Source organism: Pelecanus crispus, chromosome 2, assembly GCF_030463565.1.
Source record: "Pelecanus crispus isolate bPelCri1 chromosome 2, bPelCri1.pri, whole genome shotgun sequence".
In the NCBI taxonomy this organism is placed as follows: Eukaryota; Metazoa; Chordata; class Aves; order Pelecaniformes; family Pelecanidae; genus Pelecanus; species Pelecanus crispus.
In genome coordinates this window covers 21,827,301-21,850,848 of record NC_134644.1, presented here as the reverse complement: position 1 = coordinate 21,850,848, position 23,548 = coordinate 21,827,301, and the positions used below count along the sequence as shown (strand labels likewise).

General features: G+C 38.1%; 1 protein-coding gene across 1 annotated transcript in view; it reads right to left on the bottom strand.

Annotated features, from left to right (window-relative positions):
- Positions 1-11,047: 11,047 nt before the first annotated feature.
- NEBL (nebulette) overlaps positions 11,048-23,548 on the bottom strand; it is a 94,246-nt gene continuing 81,745 nt past the window's right edge. Inside the window, exons 26-27 of the mRNA XM_075728155.1 lie at positions 16,833-16,948; positions 11,048-11,224 (exon numbers count right to left, since the gene is read on the bottom strand). Of these exons, the coding sequence (XP_075584270.1) occupies positions 11,048-11,224; positions 16,833-16,948 (293 nt within the window). The remainder of the gene's footprint in view (positions 11,225-16,832; positions 16,949-23,548) is intronic.

Genomic DNA, 23,548 nt, shown 5'->3' with positions numbered 1-23,548 from the left:
TCTTAGCACTGTCTGATGGAGGAGATGCTGCCCAGGCTCTTCTCCCCATCGCGCCCACGGACCTCAGCTAGGCCCTACATAACTGTACTGCATCACTTCTTAGAGCAAGCTGGAAGTTGTCCTTCTGTGTTTCTGCTGAAGCTTTCTTAATCCTTGTACTCATTTTAGGCAATGAGAGAAACAAAGAGAAAATGGAGGAAATTCAGAGAACTGAAATTATTTGCAACTGGCATACAAAGACATTTTAAGAAAATAATATATTTTTCAACTGTGGAAAAGAGATTAAAGCTATGCTCATGTAGCAAGCATCTATATAAAGAAAAAGCAAAGGAACTGCTTTATCATGTCAGTAATACAGGTCAGTAGGTAAAAAGAAGAAATCAAATATTTAGGGAATGTCAGTCAGGGATGACTCTGACAGTCAGATATCAACAGTTTGGAAAGGAACATCCTCATTTTTGACCTGGAACAATCCAAGTGAGGCTGAGAAATAGGCTTGGAAATGTGAAAGGCAGCAGGGAAGCATCATCTACTCACCTCTGCATTGTCTCCAGCTGAACAGAGCCCCCACTGCTTCAAGGCAAGTTTTAATCATCTGCTGGTACAATGCTATTATAACAATAAAACAGTGAGATTTTAAACAGTCTTGAGTGCCTTTTCCTTCCACAGAAAAATAAAGTCTCCCAAATGAACACTGCAGACTCACCCAGTATAGATATGTGTAAATGGCTTATCGTCTTGTATTAATTCCATTAATTTCAACACAGCCACAGTGAATTTCCCATGAAATACCCCTGCTCTTGCAAAGCTTCATTCCCATGTCTTGCATATTGAAAAATTTCAGATTAACCTAAATAGGAGACGATTTTGAAGATGGTGTTGCTTGAGCAACAAAGTGCTGTAAGTCCAAGTCCAGCCAGCAATTAATGTTCATTTTTAATGGAATCACATGAAATAAAATTACTGCTTTTATCTCTAGCACTTGAGGTTTGTCTTTTAATTGAAAAAAAAGTATCAAAAATATTAATTTGCTTTGGATGAAATGTGGAACAGATCAGGTAATGAAGATGCAGTGTACGTCACAGCAAGGAGAGGTCTGGGGAGGAAAATCCTGTCACTGCATGAGTAGTCTCTACAGCAGATTAATTTGCCTTAATAGCATAACGAAACCTCTGCTGCTGTAGTATCTCTTGCTGCAGCTTTTCCTTGACTATGCCTCCTGCACTGGCTTTCTTCTTGCAGTCATATACAGGATTTTGTACACACATTTAACTCTACGAACTTGTAAGACACCACCATAGGCACTACCACAGGTTTCTAAGTTTATCACTGTTGATAGATACATACTGATAGATACATAGTTTATCACTGTTCGGGGAGCACGTAGGCATTTTTAAGTACTAGGACATCTTTGAGCACCACAACAATATTTGGTGTCAATATGTTTCTATTTTAAGTGTTGAATTATGATAGCTGAATGGCTCATCTCATCTGATTCAGTAAAAAAAATATTAATGAAGCATTTTTATTCCCTAGTTATGTCTGCTATTCATCTGCACTGGAAATCAAATTTTGTAATCAATTTGTATTGCTAAGGCCTTTTGATTTTATGTAGAAATGTGAGGTTTCATTCTAATTAATGTAGCCATTTATGCACATAAGGTGACAGTTACCAGACTATGTCCTGCTGCTAATTCTGATCATTCATAAACACAATTTCAATCTTAAACTATGAAGACTTTTTAAATGGTGCACATCTGCCCCCTTGTGCCAGTTTTACATGACTGCCTTTTTTATTGTTAAGGGGAGTAGTGAACTATGGCTCACCCAGTCCTGTAAGGCCATTTTAAGCTCACATGCAGGTATTTTGCTCCTCAGCTTCCCTTTCAGCATACAATAGAAAAGAGGAAAAGGGATATTGTTGTACATCTCCATCTTGGCTCCTGGACACTTTTTTTCTAAAAATGCAGACAGATTTAGAAAAACATGGATAGATACATAGCTATCAGTGGTATCCGTATCAGGAGGATCACAGCAAATGACAGTGGCAGTTTCTGAATATCTTCAATCGCTGCAGCTGTACCAGGTGAAGAGACCTTTGCTCCCATCACATCAGGAAACTGCCCAAATAAAAGAAGAAACAAGAGGAAGCTTGCTCTGCACTTCAACAAGAACAGAATCCTTTCTCAGACAGGATTCGTATAACCCTAAAACAGTATAGTCACTAGACTAGCAGTATTTAGAGAAGGAACATTTTTTAGGGCCATAGGACTGTGTGTGCTTCATGGATCATGTGCTCAACATACTGGTCAAATTATTTTGACTGTTACAAGCAAATGTGCCTTTGTTTTGTGTCATTTTGTACCAGCTCAGATCATGCTTCTGGCCTTCTTGTAGGAGGGTGAGTACATTCCTGCGCATATCCTTGATCTTTGAGAACCAGTTTGACAGTGCTGGGAAAAAGAAGAAAGGCTTAAAATAAGAAAACATATATCTCTACACTGGCAGAAGGCCCTCCCGGGAGCAGGTCTGATGTATTCTTCTGGCTTGGCCATCATATCACGAGAAGTAGAAAAAGAAGGCAGTAGAACACCAACAAAAACGTAAGCAGCAACTAGTCCAAACAATATTTAAAATCAAACTGTCCAAAAGCAGCTGCAGCTGTGTTTATTTGACAGTATCCAGACAATAAACCAAGTTGCAAAATTGCAGCTTTACTGACCTCACAGAGAACTGGTACCTCAGTGATGGCTACTTTTTTCAAAGGAGTGATGAGCTAAGAAAACTCTCACAGGAGTCTTTGCTAGGTGCTTGCTCTAATGTCGAGATTGTAGCTATTGTCATTGGAGCACATCTCCTCCCTTTCATAATAATAACAGTTATGCAATAGAGTATCACGGCCAGTGGCATTCGGACAGGGAATGTGTTACTTGTTTTGATATGTTGCTTGAGGGTGGAATAAAGGGCCTTGGAATGGAGGATATTTCACAGATGTTATTTAGCATAGCAATGAAAAATTGTATAAAGAGAAAGTTATTTGAAGTACTCCAACATTTCTGGGTTTTTTCCCTTCTCACAAAGGTAACTGCCACAAGGAATGCAACGTTGAAGGTATAACAGAGTAAAATAATTTTAGTGGGTTTTGAGGGCCAACAGAAAATGCAGAGGACCAAAGTAAAAGCTCATGTAGTAATAGGACCCTGGAAACGTCAAGATTTGAAAGCATAACTGTGAAATGTTGTCTTCCAAGATCCCACCCCTGCCCTTGAATCTATTCTTCCATTAAAGATTAATTTGTCTAACAGCACACTAAGTCATGCTGTGAGGAGCAGAGCTTTCCCAGTACTTATTTGACAAAGTAAGGAGGAAAGATAAAGTTTGGAAATGCAAGCACGCTGAATGTCAATCCAAATGCCTAGCCTGACATGCAGCCTGCTTGTTTGCTTCACCTTGCACGTGGTTTGCCAAAACTATCCGATTCACTTTCTCCACTTCTGTATTGATGGAGGAATTGTTTAAGCTGCACAGCTAATTAGCTGATTATAAATAATTGTCATCTAATTCTTGTATTTGTTTTCAACTGCTGGAGTAGAAATGAAAATGACAGTCTCTTGAATAGATGGGCCACTCAAATAAATACATTAATTCAGTTCTCAGTTGAACCACTTGCCAGCAAGACCTAATATGCCATTTATCCCATCTAGCTTGAGATATCCACACTGTATAATAGCTGCAGTCATCAAGGTCTGCCTAAACAGTCCCTTAGAGCCTAATTCAAGTAACTCATTTTAGATGTATGCTTCCTAAGGTCAGTACAAGCTACAAAATTGGAAGATGTCAATGTCATCTTGAGTCAGAGGGAATATAAGTCAGGAAAAAGTGTTTACTTTATAATGACATATTTATTTATAGAAAGGTTGGATTTTGGTACAGATAATTGTGTCTCACAGAGAATCTATCATATGAATTCAGAATAAGCAGTGCTAGGAGCTGAAAGGTTCCAGTAAGCAGGATAGTGCCTATCAACACAGTTTCCACAGTGAGCAATACACTCTATCTATGTGGCATGAGACCTTTGCTCTAACACTGATGGAGAAGCAAAGAGTCCTGAATCAAGAGTTCAGCCCAAAATCAGCAATAACATAATGAAGGTGCTAATCCTCTGAAGAAGAGATCAAACAAGAACTTACTTGGGTATTGATGAGACAGTGAAAAAACCCTCTTTTCCAAAACCAGCAGCTGAGCTCAGAAGCAGCCAGAATCACAGAACAGAATCACAGAATCATAGAATTGTTTAGATTAGAAAAGACCTTTAAGATCATCAACTCCAATGGTAAACCTGACACTGCCAAGTCCACCACTAAACTATGTCCCTAAGCACCATGTCTACATGTCTTTTAAATACCTTCAGGGATGGGGACTCAACCACTTTCCTGGGCAGCCTGTTCCAATGCCTGACAACACTTTCAGTGAAGAAGTTTTTCCTAAAATTCAATCTAAACCTACTCTGGTCAAGAGTCAAGAGGACTCTCCACAGAGAATTGTTCACAGCTGAGCCAACAGAAATGTAACAACCCTTGGGCTAAATGGGTACATGTCAATATTCTTTGAGTTCTGCTCAAAGGTCTTGACAGGAGAACAGGTAGGTGAGTCACGCTAAAGTTTCAATCCTGAATGTAGAAACTATAGAGGCCAAAGAGTGGTCTGAAGGCCGACTGGAGAGGTCCAAGCCCATTTGGTTTGGTGGCAGAGATGTCAGAGCCTGGCTGAAAGAAGAGTAGGCAAAAGGCCAAAAGGCCAGGATGTACAGTGAAGCTGGTGTTCAATTGCTGGGTCGGGGAACGCTCAATGAAGAGATAACACTAGCATTTTTCAAGCAATTTAAATTCTTCTCAGTGCCTTGAGAAGCCTTTGGGTCCTGAAAAAGCTGCTGTCCAAAGCAATGCAGTCCCAGAGGCTGTAAGCATGCCAAGACAGGAAAGATGGAGAAGAGACACAGAAAAGTTACAGCTTGAATCAAAGAACAATCACAAAAACTGGACTTTCAAGTGCCAGTACACAGACCCTTTTGATAATGATACTCTATGGGGTCAGTAAAGACAGGAAAGCCTTCTTCATTTCAGCCATTTATTGGATTTGACACAGCTATTGAATTAAGGACATGATCCTTCAGATGCCAGACACACAACTCCTACCAACTTCACATCAGTGGCTCTCAGGAGGAGAAACTTCACCTGAAATATGTATTTAGGATAGAAATAGAAAATCAAGTACTCCAATTGCTCTAGCATATTATGGAAGGATTTACAAATAAAACACATTCCGAGTGCTTGAGGTCCATTTTGGCAGCTTTTAAATCCTTTCCTTATTGAAAACTGCTGTTTGCTACAGTATATATAAAGATTGGATTTTGCTATATTGGCGGCATTTCAATATATAAAAGCACCACAGAACATGGAATCAAGTTCTGTAACTAATTAAACTTCATAGGAAGTGCTAGCATGTATTTCTTAAGGAGCAAATTAGTGTGGTAACAACTGTACTTCATTTACCTAGAATGAACTAACCAGCTCCATTTGTACCTGTCATTTGTCCTCATTCATTGTTAACAGCCTTCTTCAAACTAACACTTGATAAAAATTAAAAGATTCTAATGCAGTCCATTGGACTGTATGCTTAACACTCAATTAAATAAAACACGTCCCTAAGCGTAATAATATTCTTCAACTACAGGCAGAGCAGTTCCAAAATACTTCTGAGTTTTATTTTAACTTAAACTTTCTTACAATGTTGTAAAAATAATTTACTTGTGTAAGTGAATGAAGATAACCCGAGAACCACATTTGTATATAAAATTGCATTAAAGAGGCTGGTAATCCAATTTGTTTTCATTAGTGTTGCACTGAGAGCATGCCTAACCAAACACCCATTCAAAGACCAGTAAACTGGTATCACTCAAATCAGTGGACCTCCTTCACTTACTACCTTTGCTTATTTAAACAAACCAAGGGGCATGGAACGTAACTCACTGTTACAAATACAGACTGAAAAATCAAATTAACTCTCTGAGGAGAGGGCACTTCTGAAATAAAATGGTGGTTTAGGAAACTATTTTCTCAGATCAAGTTTGAAGAATAATAGTGCTGAATATTCTACTTAAGTTTGAAAACTCAAAGCTTCCTTAGTTAAAACAATATACATCTTTGATAGCTTATATTAATGGGTATGGTAGCTTTGCAGAGTATTGTTTATGAATATAATACATACATAGTGCTGGGTTTAATATTTTATTTTAATGATGTTTAATGTTATGCAAAATAAATTGTTATGTTACATCCACTGTGACATCAACTAAAATGTGAACTAGTTTGCATAGGTTAGTACTTTGGGCAGCATGATGTTGCTCTAGTCCACCAAGGCTTAAATATTCACAGTGTAGAGGAAGAAACAGGAATTAAAGCATTTCTACTAAAATATATTTTAATAGCTGGTGTTAACTTTCTGCATAACAAAAGCCAAATTAAGATGATACATCATATGATCCAAGAGTAAGTATATCTGTCCTTTGAAAAACAGTTGTTACCTTCATAACTGTATACTCCCAAATACAGTACAGTTTTGCAAAATAACTAAAACTTTACACACTTTAAAGCAAACATAAGCCAAACTGCACAGCGGTTCATTTTTGCTTTTTATATCACACTGCAAAAACCAACAGCTGAGTTTCCACATCATGCTAATCAATGTCAATACAGTCATTGCTGTCTTCCAATGGTCTAGCAATTTCTAATAGTAATATTAAATACACATGATTGAAATGCTACAGTATAGCTTATTTCCCCCCCTAAAATAATAATAATTAAACAAATGTCAACAACAACTGGATTACAACTTAAGTACAATATGCAAATTCTATTTATCAGACACAAGAAGCATATGAAATTCCTTTGAATATACTGTTGTAGTGCAGGCAAGTTCAGGAAATATAGCTTTCAGGTTTTCTTTCAAAAGGAGAGATGGGGTTCCTATGGCATAAAGCTGGAGAAAATCACTAAAGCATTGCAAAATTGTTTATTCTTCTACAGCTCACCAGTACTTTGCATTTGCCAGCACATCAGTTTGGAGATCTTCTTTCAACAGCGTCTTTTGTCTGTTTCAGTATATTATTTAAACTTTTACTAACTAAAGCATATTCTGTATTTTAAATGGAGTATTAATCAACATAATTAAAATCTAACATTTTATACCCTGTACCACTTTCTGCCAAAGACTTCTGTATTTGTCATTTCTTTTTCATTGTACAAGATGACATGCAGTCACTGTACAATAAAAAATAGAATTATTACCTTTCCCAAGTACTGGAGACCTTCCATATCCCCGAGGAGCACTTGGTAGGGACACATTTGTCAAAAATATAATCCATGGGAGGTGATTCTCTGTCAAATCCCAATCTGCTGAAGTGGTTTATGGTATGTCAAATGTAATCAAGAAAACCCTGTTTCATCAAGATGAAATGCTAATGTTCCATAATGAAAAATTACAACTGCAGTATCCGTAAGTAGCTTTGTTTAGAAAATGAAGATTAGCCAGGCAAGAAAGAGTAATGAAAAGCAAGGCACCCATTTGTTCTTGTATATATGTATGAATACGCTCTATGTTGTTTTCTACATTTATACTTGTGTTAGCAAGAATTACAGCACATTGTATCTTCTTTATCTCTAAAATGCTTAAAATTTGAATGTGTGAACTTCCAACCTGAACTTTGGAACATCTTGGGAAATGTGGCTCCTTAAAAGTCTTTTTCTTTCCCCAGAAAAACGTTGTCTACAGGAAGAAAGTACAGTGAGGGGAACATGCTGTGATAAAAAGGAATACATACTTTAAAGGTGACAAGACAGCATATAACATCTGTTCACCCCTATATCCCACTGCATGTAACAGGCTCCAGCATATGCCTTGTAAAACCTGTGCTGGCACAATTTAGCTGCTGACTTACTTTCCCTACCTTACGAATTTTAGATCCTCAAAAATGTTTTTATAATTGCACTCTGATAATTTTGGGCCTTTGATAGCATTACTTAGAATAAAGATGTATAATGACACTAAAGTTTGTTTTATATCAAAAAGCAGGAACCATTCCATGTGAACACAAATTACTAAGCATATACAACATAAAAACCTGACTACACGAATGAGTAACTTAAAACAGATCTTAATAATTCTGCTGACATACCATTCTCAAGAGAAATACAATTCACATACTGTTTTGTTTTCTTGACCTTTTTTATTTTGCAAATTGCTTTAGCTGCTTTGCCAGGCTAATGAACATTCAAAATTCATAAAGGAAATTTTATTTCCATTGTTTAGCATAACAGAGTCCCCTAATGTCATCAAATGCTCATTTTCTGATTTAGTTTTCAACACTGCAAGCCATCTCCTCACTTAGGAAGAATGCTAGTGTATTTATAGATGGAGACTTTCTTTTTTATAAGTCACTAAAAATTGCAACTTGATGCAATATATCTATTCCTTATATTTCTTTTTACTCATATCTGGTTAACAAACTGACAACTTGTTTTTATTGTTGTCAACATTACACAGCTAATAGAGCAGCACAGCAGCAAGTGACAGCCAATTCTGCCTCAGGCATCATCAGAAAAATTTGCCAGCCATTGTAAGATGGGATTCCTCTCCTTGCTGTTGATGGCTGGTGATGAACACCAACACAGAAGCAGACTGCTTGTTTCAGAGCTTCTAGCTCAGCTTACCACATCAGCCTTTTGAAAAAGCTATTTGACTTGCAAAGCTTGCTAGTTGAATGTGGAAGTCACCAGTAATGCATAAGGGTCTGTTGCAGCAGCAGCTCTATATGCAAAACTTTCAAGAATTTTAAATTACAGCAGTGTCACCCATACAGACTGCATATTTACAGTATTGCATCCCTGGTTTTAAACCACATTTTCTGAAGTTAGATGCTCCTGGTCAGCCTTAGCCTTGAAATTAGGCAGCTGACAAGAAAGCACAGGCAGTTCCAGAGTCATGGACATCTATTAATTTTTCTTTTTTTAATGCAGTCATGCCACCCTGTTTGGCAGCTGGGATCAGCTCCATGTTAGCAACACGTAAAAAAAATTGCATAAGCTTTCCAGTTCCTAATTGTATGCAAAAATAGAACTAGCAGGTATTTGCATTGACAACTTTCAGTTGACATAATGAATCCATACTGCCTTCCTTCTTTATTCCTCAAATAGATATTGCAGACTGGCTTACTTTGTGAAGCAAGAAATACAAAATTGTCTATAAACTCTGTATTTAATTCTACTTTAAAAATTTCAGAAATGGAAGAAAGCCAGCACAGGCTCAACATTCTGAGAGCTACTCCAAAATTAACTTCTCTAGCACATGGCTAAACAGAACAAAAGATACTATCAGCAAAAATATTGTCCTCCTTACACATGTGTGCATCCACATGAGTAAGTCCCCCATGAATCTTTAACTCTTTTGTCCTTTCTCCCAGAGTTTCTCTCTGGGAAGGAACGTGGCACCCTCCTGGCACCCAGTCAAAGCAAAAGCAACTTCCCTGCGACCCAAGCCTGCTGACACAGCCCCTCTTACAGGTCCATTATGTCACCAGTTATTTGACCCTCTCCTCAGCCTCACAGACTGAGACCTGGATCTCTCAGTTCTGATCACAAGTTAATGGACACCAAGTAGCATATGTGAAGGTTTGTCAGCAAAATGGTTTTTCTCTTTTCTACGGATGGCTAAACTGAAGCATGATGGCATAGAGTATGTTGGACTTCTGTTTGGTTAGTTTTCCCTTCAGTGCCAGTCATGAGAAAGATTAAATCAGTAAAAGAAAGCATAATATTTCTCCATCATTAATCATTTGGCAAGCGTACAACCCACTGTTGGATCACCAAGATTTTTGGAAGAAACTGAAGCAACAGGCCATTGAGCTGAAATGCACTACAATAACCAGAGCTCTCCTCCACTCCTCAATGGAGGTGCAAGTATTTCTGCAGCAGGGGGAGGTACATTAGCTCATCAGCAAAGCAGCCATTAAGCGAGTTACCTGTGGTAAGAAGGAGGGATGTGACTGCAGGCTTTTGTGTGACTGCACAGCACAGGGGCCTCATACCGGCTATTTATTTACAGCAGTACAGGTGAAGGTAAAGGAACTAACATGAAGTATTGGTTGTACATTGCCCTAATGGAAGTTTCTATTTAAATGCTAAGTATTATTAGAAGGAAACAGAAGAGTTGACAGGTTTTATACTCTAGATAGTCTTTGCAAGGAATTTTCTGTGGAAAAGATACCAAAGAACCATGAATCCAGGCATGGATCTAACTGATGGACTGGGATGCAAGCAAAGCTGATAGAAGAGGTCACTTGGAAATAAGAGAAAATGGTAATCCAGGAATAAATGTGGGTATGCAAGAGTCAGGAAATTTTTGCTGTCAAAATAGACCTGTTTACTGTAAGGCTGCTGGGCGGTAGGGGTTTTTATTTGTTTTTTTAGCAGCACATTACTTGTCATTATTTCAAAAGATTGAATTATCTACACAACATTTTTATTTTTATTAGGATGCTAACTGCTCAAACATCAAACACCTCCCTAATAATTTGAAGATGTATTCAAACTCAGTGTGTTAACCTCCTGTGACTTCAGAGTGCCATAAGAAGTGAATCGATTTTATGACTGTTATTATAGAGAGAAATAATGTCTTCGAGGTGCAGGGAAAAGGTTATTTCCCCTTTACAGCTAATTGCCTGAAGTCTTTATAGGATTGGCAGCACCAGGCTTCCATATATGTTTTTCATTTTGAGGGAGCACTATTATAAGCAATGCTGTTTTCAAAGCTCTGAGCTTCTTGTTGATTATTTGTCTTTAAAGGACTCTAAATTGGATTCTGAGTGAGAATGCAGACTGTTATAGCAGTGATAAAGTAATGAACATGTACTCTTAAAAGATTTTTCTGACTTTTTCTAAAAGGTTAGATTCTGAGTAAATCATAATAAAGCTCAAAGGACTAGAGACAAAAATTAGTTAACAAACTCAATATAATTTGCTGGAAGCATTCCTGTTTTCCCAGTTCTCTGAACAGTACCATACATCCAGCCATCATCAATTGGTTGCACATTGATGATATAATCACCATCCCTGAAGGAAACTTCATCTTCATCTTGAGCACTGTAGTCATACATAGCTCTGTATGTTCTCTGTTGAAGGAAAGAAAACAAGGCTGTAAAGTCTCAAGCCTAAACAGAGATGGATTCCTTTTCTTCTTTGCACAAAGAAAATGAAAAGAACAGGAAAAACAACAAAGGGAGCAAGGCAGAGAGAGAAATCATGTTACCTGTTGAAAAGAAACCGTACACCTTCCACCCTATCAAATACACAGTGAATACAGCCCCTTTTTCTGAGTACCAGAATAATTATTTTTGTGAACCTAGACTGTCCAAAGTCCTCATACAAACAGATTCAAACCATTCACTGCCTCTTGAAATATTCCAACTGTTGTTTCATATATTCACTAGTAACAGTTCATTACATCCAGCCATGGCTAGCTCTGCTTCTGCTCCCTATTTGCATGACTCCCAAATAGCTTCTCCTGTGTCTTCACTACAGAAAAGAAACAGTCTTCATCCAGGTCATTAACTTTGCCATCTCACTGAATGTCTTTCTTTTCATTAGGATTTCACTCCAAATTAAGAATTAGGAATCTATTATTATCTAATGAAAAAAAAAAGACAAACAAGATTTTTAAAAGTCTGCAAAAATAATTTTTATGAATACTCATTTTTGCATATTCATATAAAAGAGTGATCTAAACAGAACACAAAGTCCTATCATTAGCTAAGCCAAATTTCTCTACACCTCTGCCTGCTGTAAGCCAAGATTTCAATTTTCTTTCTAAATAGACTATGTATTTCCACTCAAAACCAATAAAATGCTATCATTTATTGGAATTCAAAGTGGATTTTCAAACTCAGAGGGAAGAGTCTCCCCTTGTATCTTAACAACAGAACAAAACTACTTCATTTTAAAATTCCCAGGACTACTTTCTTTTCCTTACCCTGTCTCTCAACAGAAGTCAAGAGCAGTTCAAGCATCAGTGATAATATTCAATTTCCATACCAGCAATTTTTGATATGTCACCATATCTAGAAAAATGTTATTTTTCTGGTACAATGATTTAAAGAGAAAAAAGGTAAAAACAGCCAATGTTTAAGTTAATGCCTAGTACTCTTGTCTGAACCTTTTAAGAGACAGCAAACTTTGTTCTGCTTCCCAGCTGACGAAAACAGCTCTGAATTAGTTTTAGTCCATCTCATATGCATTTTTTGTTTTTAATGAAATTATTTTCAGAAAAGATGGAGATTCCTCCACACACAGTGAGTAGGCCATTTGTCTCATGTTGGAAATGTGGGATCATCTAATCCAAACACTATGGAGCAACTCATTATTGCTGTTCCCATGCTAGAAATGCACTTTCTGTCTTGATTCTGCCTTTATCATTGGTAACGCAGATTAAACACCACAGAGAAATCAACTCCTGCTTAAACACTGGAGACCACTACCTTTCCTGACAAGCCTACTCTGAACAATATTTGAGTCTTGCTCTGTATAATTGTCCTCTGCCATGCCTTGTAATGTTGCTGCCCTACAGGCTGTGACCAAGAGCGATTTTCAACCAGAAGTACGTGGTTTCTTAATGTCTTCCAAGGGTTCATGGTGAAAAAAAGCATCATTGCTTATGCAGTACATCAAAGCAACTAATTGGGAGGGTTCTATTGTCACCAAAAATTCCTTAAAGATTCACAAACTAGAAAACTAGCAGTCAGAAGACCCTAAGGAATGGTCTCTGCCTTTGACAATCTTATTTTTTCCAACTATTTCAACAGATCTCTCTACTGAGCCATGAAACTAACTCCAAAAAAACAGTGAAAAATATGCTATTACAACAAGGTCAGCAGCAGTTAGTCCTTTAAACAATTTATTTAAAAAAAAAGTCCATTAAAAAAAATAGCAGTAAGTCCCTATCTGGCACAAGGCAGAGAACAGATTTGCCTTTGAGCCATGCGTATATGTTTCCCTTAAATGGGCAAAGACTGGGGAAGAGATTAAATGTTTTATTAAACTAACATAAAATTGGAAAAAAACAGAGAAGTTTTTGCCCACCCCAAGGGATGCTCACTCATCCTTAGAACATCATGGTATAGGACATACTACTGCTGTCTCCTTTAAGGCAGCTTGACTACATCACTGTGGTGGCACAGTTGTGAAGACAAGCTGGTAATTTCAAACTTTAAAAAAATTTATTAGGGCCCTAAATGCTGCTGAGAAACCTAAATTTATGGCCTTAACACCTAATTAGGTGCTTAATGGCTGTCAGGAGAAATCTCCATAATAATCCTGTTAGCATTTAATGCCTAATTATCACTTCAGAGTGTAGTCTGGGCTATATAATTGAGAATTACAATGCTTAAAGGACTCAAAGAAGGGTTTTTTAAAATGCATTTTAGTGAATTATTCCTCTGTCAGTAGTGAGTTTAGCAGGTACTAAGAGCACAAGAGGGTATAAGAAAAGGTTGGGGTTTTGTAAAACAGTCAAATACCCACTTATCTCCCACCTCCTCAAAGGTCTAACTTGCAGCTACTGCTTAGACAGAACAGTAACTCTTGTGCATGTAAGTATTGAAGCCAGGTCCTATGTTCCCAGTTCCCCAGACAGATGTGAACTGACAGATGCATATTTCCACTTCATCCACCAGCTTATACTTATTCTATGGATTGTTTCTTGCAAGGAAAAGTTCCTGTTGCAGGGTCCTTCACATAGAACAGCTATCAAGGAAAGCTAATTTGCAACCTAAGTTTTGTTTTCTTACTGCTTTTAGTTATCTAAAGACACGAGAACGCCGTCTGTTATCTTCCAAAGAGGCAAACAGCCTTCAGGGGTCTCTTACAAAACATTCTATACTCCGAGCAACAATTTAATTCAGCCCATTATGCAGAACTGCTCATAGAAAGTGAGAAAAAGTTAAGAATCAGAGAATAAGAGAATTTATCTAGGGAAAAAAAAAATACCCAGAGACTGTGTTAGGATCATGTTCAAAATTAAGTAAATCAGAATTTGAAAATTTAGAAATTAGAAAATTTCCATTCCTCAGTATAGGAGATTGGCGGACATGATTATAAAATGAACTTTTGTCTTTTGGGGACCCTGATTTGATAACAGTGCAACAAACCAGCTGAAATGAGTAGGTTTTACTACAGCAGCTAACTCTCCAATCATCCCCGCCCTGATATAACCCATGGGATCTTAATCAATCTCACCCTAGAGATGTCTGGCCAAGCTCAGGCACTGATGGGTGACTTTGTCACCTTCACTGCTTTTAGTCAAGTCTCAAAAACTGCTTGTGCTTTGAGACCAGTATTCAGGCTGGGATTTCTTTCCTCCCATTTCTTCCCCCTCTTACTTCTTTCTTCCCTCTGTCTGGCTTAGTCAGACAAGGCTGCATCTCTGGCAGTACTGCTCCAAGCCCAGAACTGAACCTACAGCTGAAAGCAATGAATGCCATGATCTTTACAATATAAAATGCCATGGAGTTTCAGTCTTGAAGGAAAATACTAACGTTGTGTAAGTTTGTCAAGATTTCCTAGGGTGTGTCCACACTGCATTGGAAAAGCACTCAAAGGCTGCATTCCATCTTCAGTCTGTGCAAATCGCTACACTTAAACACATCCCCAACCAGAAGTTTCCCCCAGCACACACTGGGTGCCATCCCAGTAGCTGAGTGTGACATGTCCAGCACACCTCGATAAGCTGCACAAGCTAAAGAAAAGATAGTTTTTGATGTGAAGGTTGAAAGACAAGGGGGTATGCCAAGTTTCTAGCTGCATCTGAGATGCTTCTTTTGGAGCAGAATCATCACCCTGGAGGGTGATAAGATCACACTCTGTCTTCCTCACTAGACTAGCAAGTTAGCCGTCAGCATCAGGCCAGCAGTCCTTGATTTTCTCCTTCTGGAAATGTTTGGGGTTTATCGTCTTTAAGGAAACCCACTCTGTTTTTAACGGCAACAAGATCCATTCAAATTCTGACTTTTGCTGTTTCCTTTTTCCCCATGATAAACAGCTATTACCACTTAAAAGAATGTCAAATGACAACAGTTTCACAAAAAAGTCAACCCTTTATTTTTTAAATGCTTTAACTTCACTCCCTTCCTTTTCCTATTACCTTTGCATTCCCATTTCTGGAAGGAAAGACAAGTGAGGATTCTCAAGGTGATTGAAACGGTATTATTTCAACAGGCAGCCCACCAGGTAAGTCACTGAGAGACAGAGATACCAGAGAAATAGTAGCCATCTACTGCCCATATAGCTATGAATGCTGCTAAATGCATTTCAAAATTTGCAGGCATCTCCATCCTCTATCTGCTGGACTGGAAGCTGCTTTGCTCCCCACTGACTAGTAAATCTGCTGGCAAAGCCCAAGCTTCCAGGTCTCCCACTTTTTGGACTCTGGCCCTTCTGGAAAGCATCCAGTTCCCCAAGTGCCTAGCGATATCCTTGGAAATTCATGGTTGATTCCAGTATCAGCTGCTTCACAGCTGCCATGCAGGTGTCCAAGGAGTTTCCCAGGTTATTGGCTCACCCAAAGATGCAGGTATCTGGATCCCAGACTTCTGAGCAAGTTAGCCCCCCCAGCCCCCAAGCAGCTGAAAAACTGGCAAGCCTGAAAGCACCCAAGCCTCCCAGAATGCCATGATCTTTACAATATAAAATGCCACGGAGTTTCAGTCTTAAAGAAAAATACAAGTTTTTGCTAATCTTGAAAACAGTTTTTTTCAGCTCAGCAAGCTCTAAGTTTGGTTCATAATTAAATACTTCCTCTCTAAAAAAGGTGATAGAGGTAGTAAATTAACATCAATTCAAAACAGTTTAAAATTCAAAATTACAAGTCAATATTTTTAAGGTAAAAGGTGACTGAATCTGAACTATGAAATCTCTAGGCAGTGATATGATAAAAAAAAAATGATAACCATTAAAACTGAACTTTAAAGAGTTCAAAAAGAAAAAAGAAGCTCAATTTCTTAAAAACCCCAGCTGAATACCTATTCAGCTCTCCTTCCATGACCAGTTACTTCTAAAATGAAAATTCACTCCAGCTTCACATTCCCATCCACCACAATTAAGAACTTCATGACTGTGGCCATGGTTTCATGATAAAGCTTCTCAGTCACCCAGCAGTATAACTCAATTTGGACCAGGCACGAGTGGGTGCATGACTGTTCTGCTGAATTAGAAATGGCACACCAATATGGAGTCTGAGCTAGTTTTATACAAGCCTTTGTATAAAAGATGAGTAATATGGATAGGCACAAAGCCTGCTAGTACAACATCAGCAAGTAAAAAAATTTTAAACAAATTTAAACCAACAGCGTGATCTTAAGAGATCAGTGGTTTTCATCCAGCACTAGGGAGCCTGAATTCATCACAGAGCATAGCGTCAAAGCTCAGCCTGTGAAATACTGTCCAAGCGTTTACTATTTGTTTTAGCAGGTAGAAGATTGAGTTATTTTCTGCATTCTGGAGATCATAAATGATTTTTTTTAATGCATTCTGACAGAAAAGTTCTTGCCACTGTCCTCAGTCACTTAATCTTTTTTATACATGAGGACTATTACTTACATTTAGGACTAGGACAGTCAAATAGTCCAACTATACAATTCAAGGGGACCAATTCACTCATGTTTAAGAGATTTCACAACAGCTGATGATGTTGCTTATCAAATAAAATTGTTCTTTAAATCCAGTACTCACCAGACCTGCTGAATGAGGCTGTGAATGCATGGACCTCATGGATGACATACTGGTCTGGTGCATGTATCCATATCCTTGGGACTGGCTTTGCTGATATGCCCCAGGGAGAACAGGGGCTGTGTGTTAAAGAAATACAGACACATTAATTAAGTTTAAAAAAAAGTCCTTCTCTAGCATTTTGTAGAAACTGTAGATTACTTGCATTGTAAATAACAATTCCTCAGTATGAAACAGTTCAGAATGATTTCTATATACAACATAAGGGTTTTCATAGGTTGAATTACACATAAATGTAGCCAAAGCTATAGTAATATATCCACAACCACATCAAGGTTAGTTAGAAGGAAAAGCTTAACATACCTTAAGACCTCTGACCATAGAAAGGCGTACGAAAGCTTGAGACATCACTAACTCAATTTTGATACTGCCATAGATGACGCTCTAAATATCATGTGCCATAAACTGACATTTTTAAGGAAAGATTGATGAAAAAAGCTACATACTAATACAGTTTTGAAATGTTTCAGTAGAAATTCTCTGCAATTAGTTCTTAACTCATTTTAAAGTAGCTCTTATTTATTGGGCTATGAACAAAGAAGGACCGTGATTCACAGGAAGAGACAGAAATATAAAAAAGTGAGCCCACAGTTGGGTTTCTTAATTTATTCTGATTCTATCAACATTCTTAGTCGAACAGAGAGGGATCAATGGTTACTGAAATCTTTCCGAGTCCACCTCTTTCAATACCTTCCTCTTACCACACAATTGTTCCACCTCTTTCACAAATATTTTATTCACAATATTTTAACAATAACATTATTTTAACAATTCCATAGACTAATTATTAATATGTTGACTTTTATTGTACCAAGAGCTGTTGAAAGAGTTAATATAATCAACAGGGACTCTCTACCTCTAATGCTTACTAGGAAAGCATTTGTAAACCTTCCATAGCTGTTCAAACATCCTACTTTGGCAACAGACCGAATCAGAATGTGTTAAAAACATGTTTGATCAAAGATCTGTGAGAAAAAAAAGCACAGCATGGGTGACTATCCACTGTTTTCCCACAAGCCCAAGAAGCATTTATAAAGCAAAATTAAGAGACTGAAGTGCTTTTCAAAATCTAACAACTAAAAGTTTAGTCACCACATCTCTGTTCATGTTTTGCAAGACTCTCGTGCACTCTGCGAATAAAGATTTCTTGCTTGTATGGAGGTTATTAGCCCATCTCCCATTGTTATTTACCAGAATTTTTACTAGTTCAACTGGAAAGTCATTTAGCTACGCTGAAAACAAAATGCATTTCTGTTGATACTTCTTTAAGTGATCCATTTAGCCAGTATTCTGTCTAACTCCTCTGACAAAAGCTGTCTTTCGCTTACAGGAGATGGAGCCTCTGCAGCCCACGAGTCAAAAATCTTCAACCATGGAGTCAATCAGCAGTCTGATACTTTCCAAGATACATCTCATGGGCTTGTTAGGAAGTGAAAAAACACTTCTGGAACACCCATCACACACAGATTCAGAAAGGAGCAAAGCTAATGTAGGATTTAATTGGGTTCACAATGTGTGGAAGGACCCAGGCCTTGTAAAATGAAAAGACACAGGAGAAGCAGGAAACCATAAAAACCAATAAAATATATAAGTAATATTCATATTTGCAGTAATAATACTCTGTCCTCCTCTGCTTCTTGAGTCATCAGGACAATACATGCACGTGAAAAAGATTACCGAGAAAATGTTTGCTGAACTATTTCAGAAAGAAAGGTCAACCTTGTGCTTTCAACAAGGTGTTTTACCTATCCTGCTTCCCCAAATAACAATATCATTGATTTCAACAAAGTTTTTCCTTAAAACATCCATTTAGTTTTAGTTAGCACATTTAAATGCACCAAATATGTAACTACAATTTGGGATGTTATTTTTTTGCTCTACTATACTTGTAAAGATAAGTAATGCTGTATATTTAACTAGGGGTTTTCTGATTTAGAAAACACGTTTCAAACTATTGTAATTGTTTCGTTAAGTGAGTGAAATTAAAGTGATACGCAGTCAGATGCAACACTGGAACATGATGAATAATGGATGTCTTAGAAGTGCCAAGTTCATTCTAATGACATATGAGTACAAAGACATTTTTAAGGCAGTTTAATCATCAGAGAATTGCTGCTTGTTAACATGTTCACAGGATTATCATGCATTAAGTGAATAGTCCTAAGTAATTCATCAAATAATTTATGTTTCAGTGTTGTTACAAGCTATTCCAACATGACCAGATGTAGCCCTTCATGAGAAAATAGAGAAAAACATAATTTAATCAAAGGTTCTGCGATCAAGCCAGAATGAATATATTTTGCCTAATTCACCACCAGCATAAACGTAGGTCAGTCCATAGAAGCAAATGGAGTCTCACCTCCTCATACCAGTAGTAAATTGGTCATGGGGGTTGAAAACTGAGCACAGCTTGAACTTTTTATCTTAATAGGAAGTAGTATCTTAAGCCGACACTGGCCGCTGATCAGTCAGCACCCTGCCTGCTCTGCAGCAACAAAGGGCTGGTAGCTTTTCCCTGGTCCCTGGCAGAAGATGACACCCTGAGAGTCCCTTTCTTCTTCCTAAGAGAAGTGAAGACGCTGGTAGAAGCTTTTTACTCTTGATTCCTTCTCCCCAAAACAGATCTTTCTCAATTCCTACCAATCACCCCTTGTCAGTGTAAGGCAGCAAGCCTACTGATGGTCAGCTTCATTACAGCCTCCAAATCGACAGGCTTGTTTTGGGGAGGATAACCCATACCTCCCGCCTCTGCAACAACTGTCAGCAGCAGGTCTGAGACGTGCTTTCCTCTTTTGCAATCAGCTTCTCACAAGCTGAGAGAATTCTGTCAAACTGTCTCAGTGAACCTGTTTGCTAATTTACCTGCAACAATGGAAACCATAAGCCCAGGGAAACAAAGTATTTCTTCCAAAGCAGAAGAAATTTTGGGAAGAATTAGAAGCTGAAGTATTAGAAAAAGATTCCATACAAACAAAAAGAAGTAATTTCTAGGTGCTAATTATCTTCCAGTCATTTATTTAGGTATCATATATATCGGCACTTATCAGTGTTGAAGACAGTTGACTGAGTAATTTCACCCTTTTCTTCCATTAAAAGAATACTGTAGTAGGGCTGCAAACAATGATCAATAGTTTTTAACCATTTTTTACAAAAATATTTAATAACTTTCCAGATGGTTGTCTATTTGGAAGGTAATTTAGGAATCACATAAATAAGCAGATTAGTGAAGAGGCAATAGATCTGAGCTGTGTTTCTGGTGACATACAGGTAATTTAAGGTGTGATTAAAAAAGAGTTTGACTTTTTTTCATCATCATCATCATCACCCATAGTTAACCGCAATCTTTTGGCTCAGACCAAAATATAAAGTTCTATAACATTGACTGCAGCAGCAGCAAAAGCAATGGTTTTAGTTAACCTAAGGGAACAATAAAACACAGTGGTGGAACACGAAATTCATTTAGCTGAAGCCAGATTTATTGCTGAGGGAGCTGAGGGCTGACCATTGCTCCCAGAAGTACAGGTGGATGTTTTTTCTTGTTGCGTTAAGACTTTACCAGATGCATTCTGATGTATCAAAACTTATTTTCTTGTTGCACTTACCAAGCAAGCCAGATATTCATTTTAAATTATCTATTTGAAGGAATTTATCATATTTCTCTTACTATATCTTTATAGGCTTCCTCAGAGAAAAGAAAGAGAAAAATGAACAAACATGATAAAGGCAAACAGAGAGGAAGCCTCCAAGAAAAAGAAGCAGCTGAAAGAATAATAGCGGGTATCAACTGGCTGCAGCAGACAATGGGGTCTGCAGAGTGTGTACCCATCAGGACATGCTTTAAGAAGGATTGGGAAAGAAAAAGATCAGACTGTGGCAACAGTAAAGGAATAATTAAGAGAGCGTTGTAGTAAAAAAAAGTTTATGCCGAAAAGAAAAATCATTTAAAGGGCAGGTTCCAAGAGATAATGTTTTATCAAAACCATACTTAAACTCTCTTTCATTCTTTCGTACAGCAGACCCTCAATGTATCCCCGCGTGAAGTGATTACTACTTTATATGCCACTTACTAAACCAGATGTAAAGTAATAATCCCTTCATTTACTCCTACAGACATCATGCAGTTTTAAGCATTTATTTCACTTTATGTGTTGATGTTAATTCATGTTCTCACTACTAGGCTACTAAGACTTCAGAGAACTCACTAAGAATAGTGCAACATTTTGTAATAACAACATAAGAGAGCAGGAAGTAAAAAGACAGACAATTACTATTACGTGCTTAATTCTAGCATCTGTAAGAGCATGATCAAGCTGTAGATTTTCTGAGGAGAACAAAAGTTGCAATAGAGCTAGAATCATACATCTTTGTGTTACTGACACTATGACTAGCTTCCTGAAAATAGATGAAGCTGCTTATGGGAACCATGTTGCTCCACATACGTTGAAGTCCTTCTCCTGTTTTGCCTTGCTGCTGCCTTATCTTCCACAGGTTGCAGCATCTAGAGTAGCCCTCATGGTCTTAAAAAGTCTCTCCCATAGCTTTCAGTTCCTTCTTTCTCTTGGCCTTCCCTTAGAAATTACTCAGCTATGTCCCATGCAGCAGAAAACATTGTCAAAGCAGCGATGCAATCACACATGGGGAAGTGTAGGTCTAGAGTACACTTCTGGGGTACTCGGGTACACCCCACAGGTTGTTCATGTGGATGGGTCACTGCCTGAACTGCACAACCCCCTTGACCACTTCCCAGTCCAAGTTACAAGACTGCATAGCTAAGGAGATACAGCCTTAGGGTAAGCTATTATTGCTGTGTTGAAGCTGGTGGATAATAACAACTGATACCTTTTTAAAGTCTTCTCCAGAAAGTGTCACGGAGGTAACTTTGCTTACAAACTCTGGCTCAGTACTTTACTTTTTTGTTTTTTATCACTTTCCCCCAATGTTGGCTTCTGCTCCCCATCATTAAAATATTTAAAGTGTTTTGAGCTAAAATTTGTATTGCCAATCACATCCTTGAACAAAGTGGTACATTATCATCACTTACCAAGACTAGCATACTTGAATAGTATCAACAGTTTTCCCCTCTTTCCTGAATCTAACTGAATTCAGTGTTTGTAACAACAAAATTACTTCCACGGTAATGCACCTGACATCACTCGGTCTGATTCAGCTATCCTTATGTGCTGAAGTAGTACTTCCCCTCCAGGACTTGTCCCATCAAAATTGGCAGCAAGACTTTTGATGAAAATGTACTAATCAACCTGAGTAAGGACAGGAAAAATGAACGCCAAACAGATCTGGGGAAAAAAAAAAAAAACAAACAACAAAAAAACAACACCCCCCCCCCCCCCAAAAGTAGACTATATGAAAAATATCATTTATTTAAATATATATTTAAAGTTATATTTAAAATATATTTACATATAAAATATGTAAAAGTACTGTATGTAACTAACAGACACAGTTTCAAAGAGCTTCAATTCAAAGAAAGGAAATAAAGTGATAAACAAGAGACAACACAGTACAAAAGAACACACAATAAAAAAAAGAAGGGTCATGATAGAACAATTAAGGTTGGAAGAGACCTCTAGAGGTAATATAGTTTGCCTCCCTATTAAAATCAGAGCCAAATCTGCAGTCAGGTTAGGTTGCTTAGGGCCTTGTCCAGTCAATTTTCAGTTCAGGAGGGAGATTTCAGTACACTTCTTTGGGCAACCACACACCCTCTAATTCCTCCTGTTTATTTCCCATGCTGTGTATATTCCTGTTTAAGCTCCTGAGATAAACTCAGCCCAGCACTGTGTTAACCATACAAGTATCTTGAGAAACAATTCTAAGGAGACATTTGAAGAAGGCTAATGCATTCATTTTGCAGAAGTTACATCCTGCCCAAGCATGAAGAGCAGGATAAAGAGAACATAACTGTGGTCAACCAAGAATTTAATTAGAGTTTAAAAGAAGGCCCATATCACAGGCTAATCAGAAACAAGAATCTTGATGCTTTGGCAGCAAGTCAGGCAGGATAGATACAATGAGGATAGGATGTGAAAGACATAAAAAGAGACGAAAAGTTGCTTGATTGCTGTGACAGATGAGCTTTTAGCAGGCTTTTAAAGATGATGTGTTAAACATAATCCTCTGCTAAAGTTAACAGTTTTGGAAGAACTCAGCAGGAGCCTTGAGGTGATACCTCTCAAAGAAGCTATAGGCAGTCCATCCCTGATGCCCACTGCATATCTGAGGTCAATGTTCCATGAGTTGGCTGAGGCAATCTAACACTTCTACCACCTTTTCTCTTCCTCTCAGCTGGGCTGTTTTTCTGCTGGCTTGGTGAGATAAGTCAGCTCAGCAAGGCATCAGACCAGCGACAGATGCAGTGCAAGGAAGGCAGGACCAGGTACCCAAGGCCACAGGCAGCAGTAGGCGGCAAAGTGCTAGATCAGCTCAGCTGTCCTGAGGTATGCCCCCCCAAGCACCTCACTTCTGTGCAAGCTCCCTCTGAGTTCAAACCACAAAAGAGCTGAGCCTCTCACAGATGCTTCCCTCCAGATATCCCAGCATCCAGCTCCAAACAATGCATCCCGTGTAATGCAGAATACTCCTGTGTGCTAGCACATGGCATACACTGCTCAACTACTAGGTCTCCACAGTATTTGAAAAAA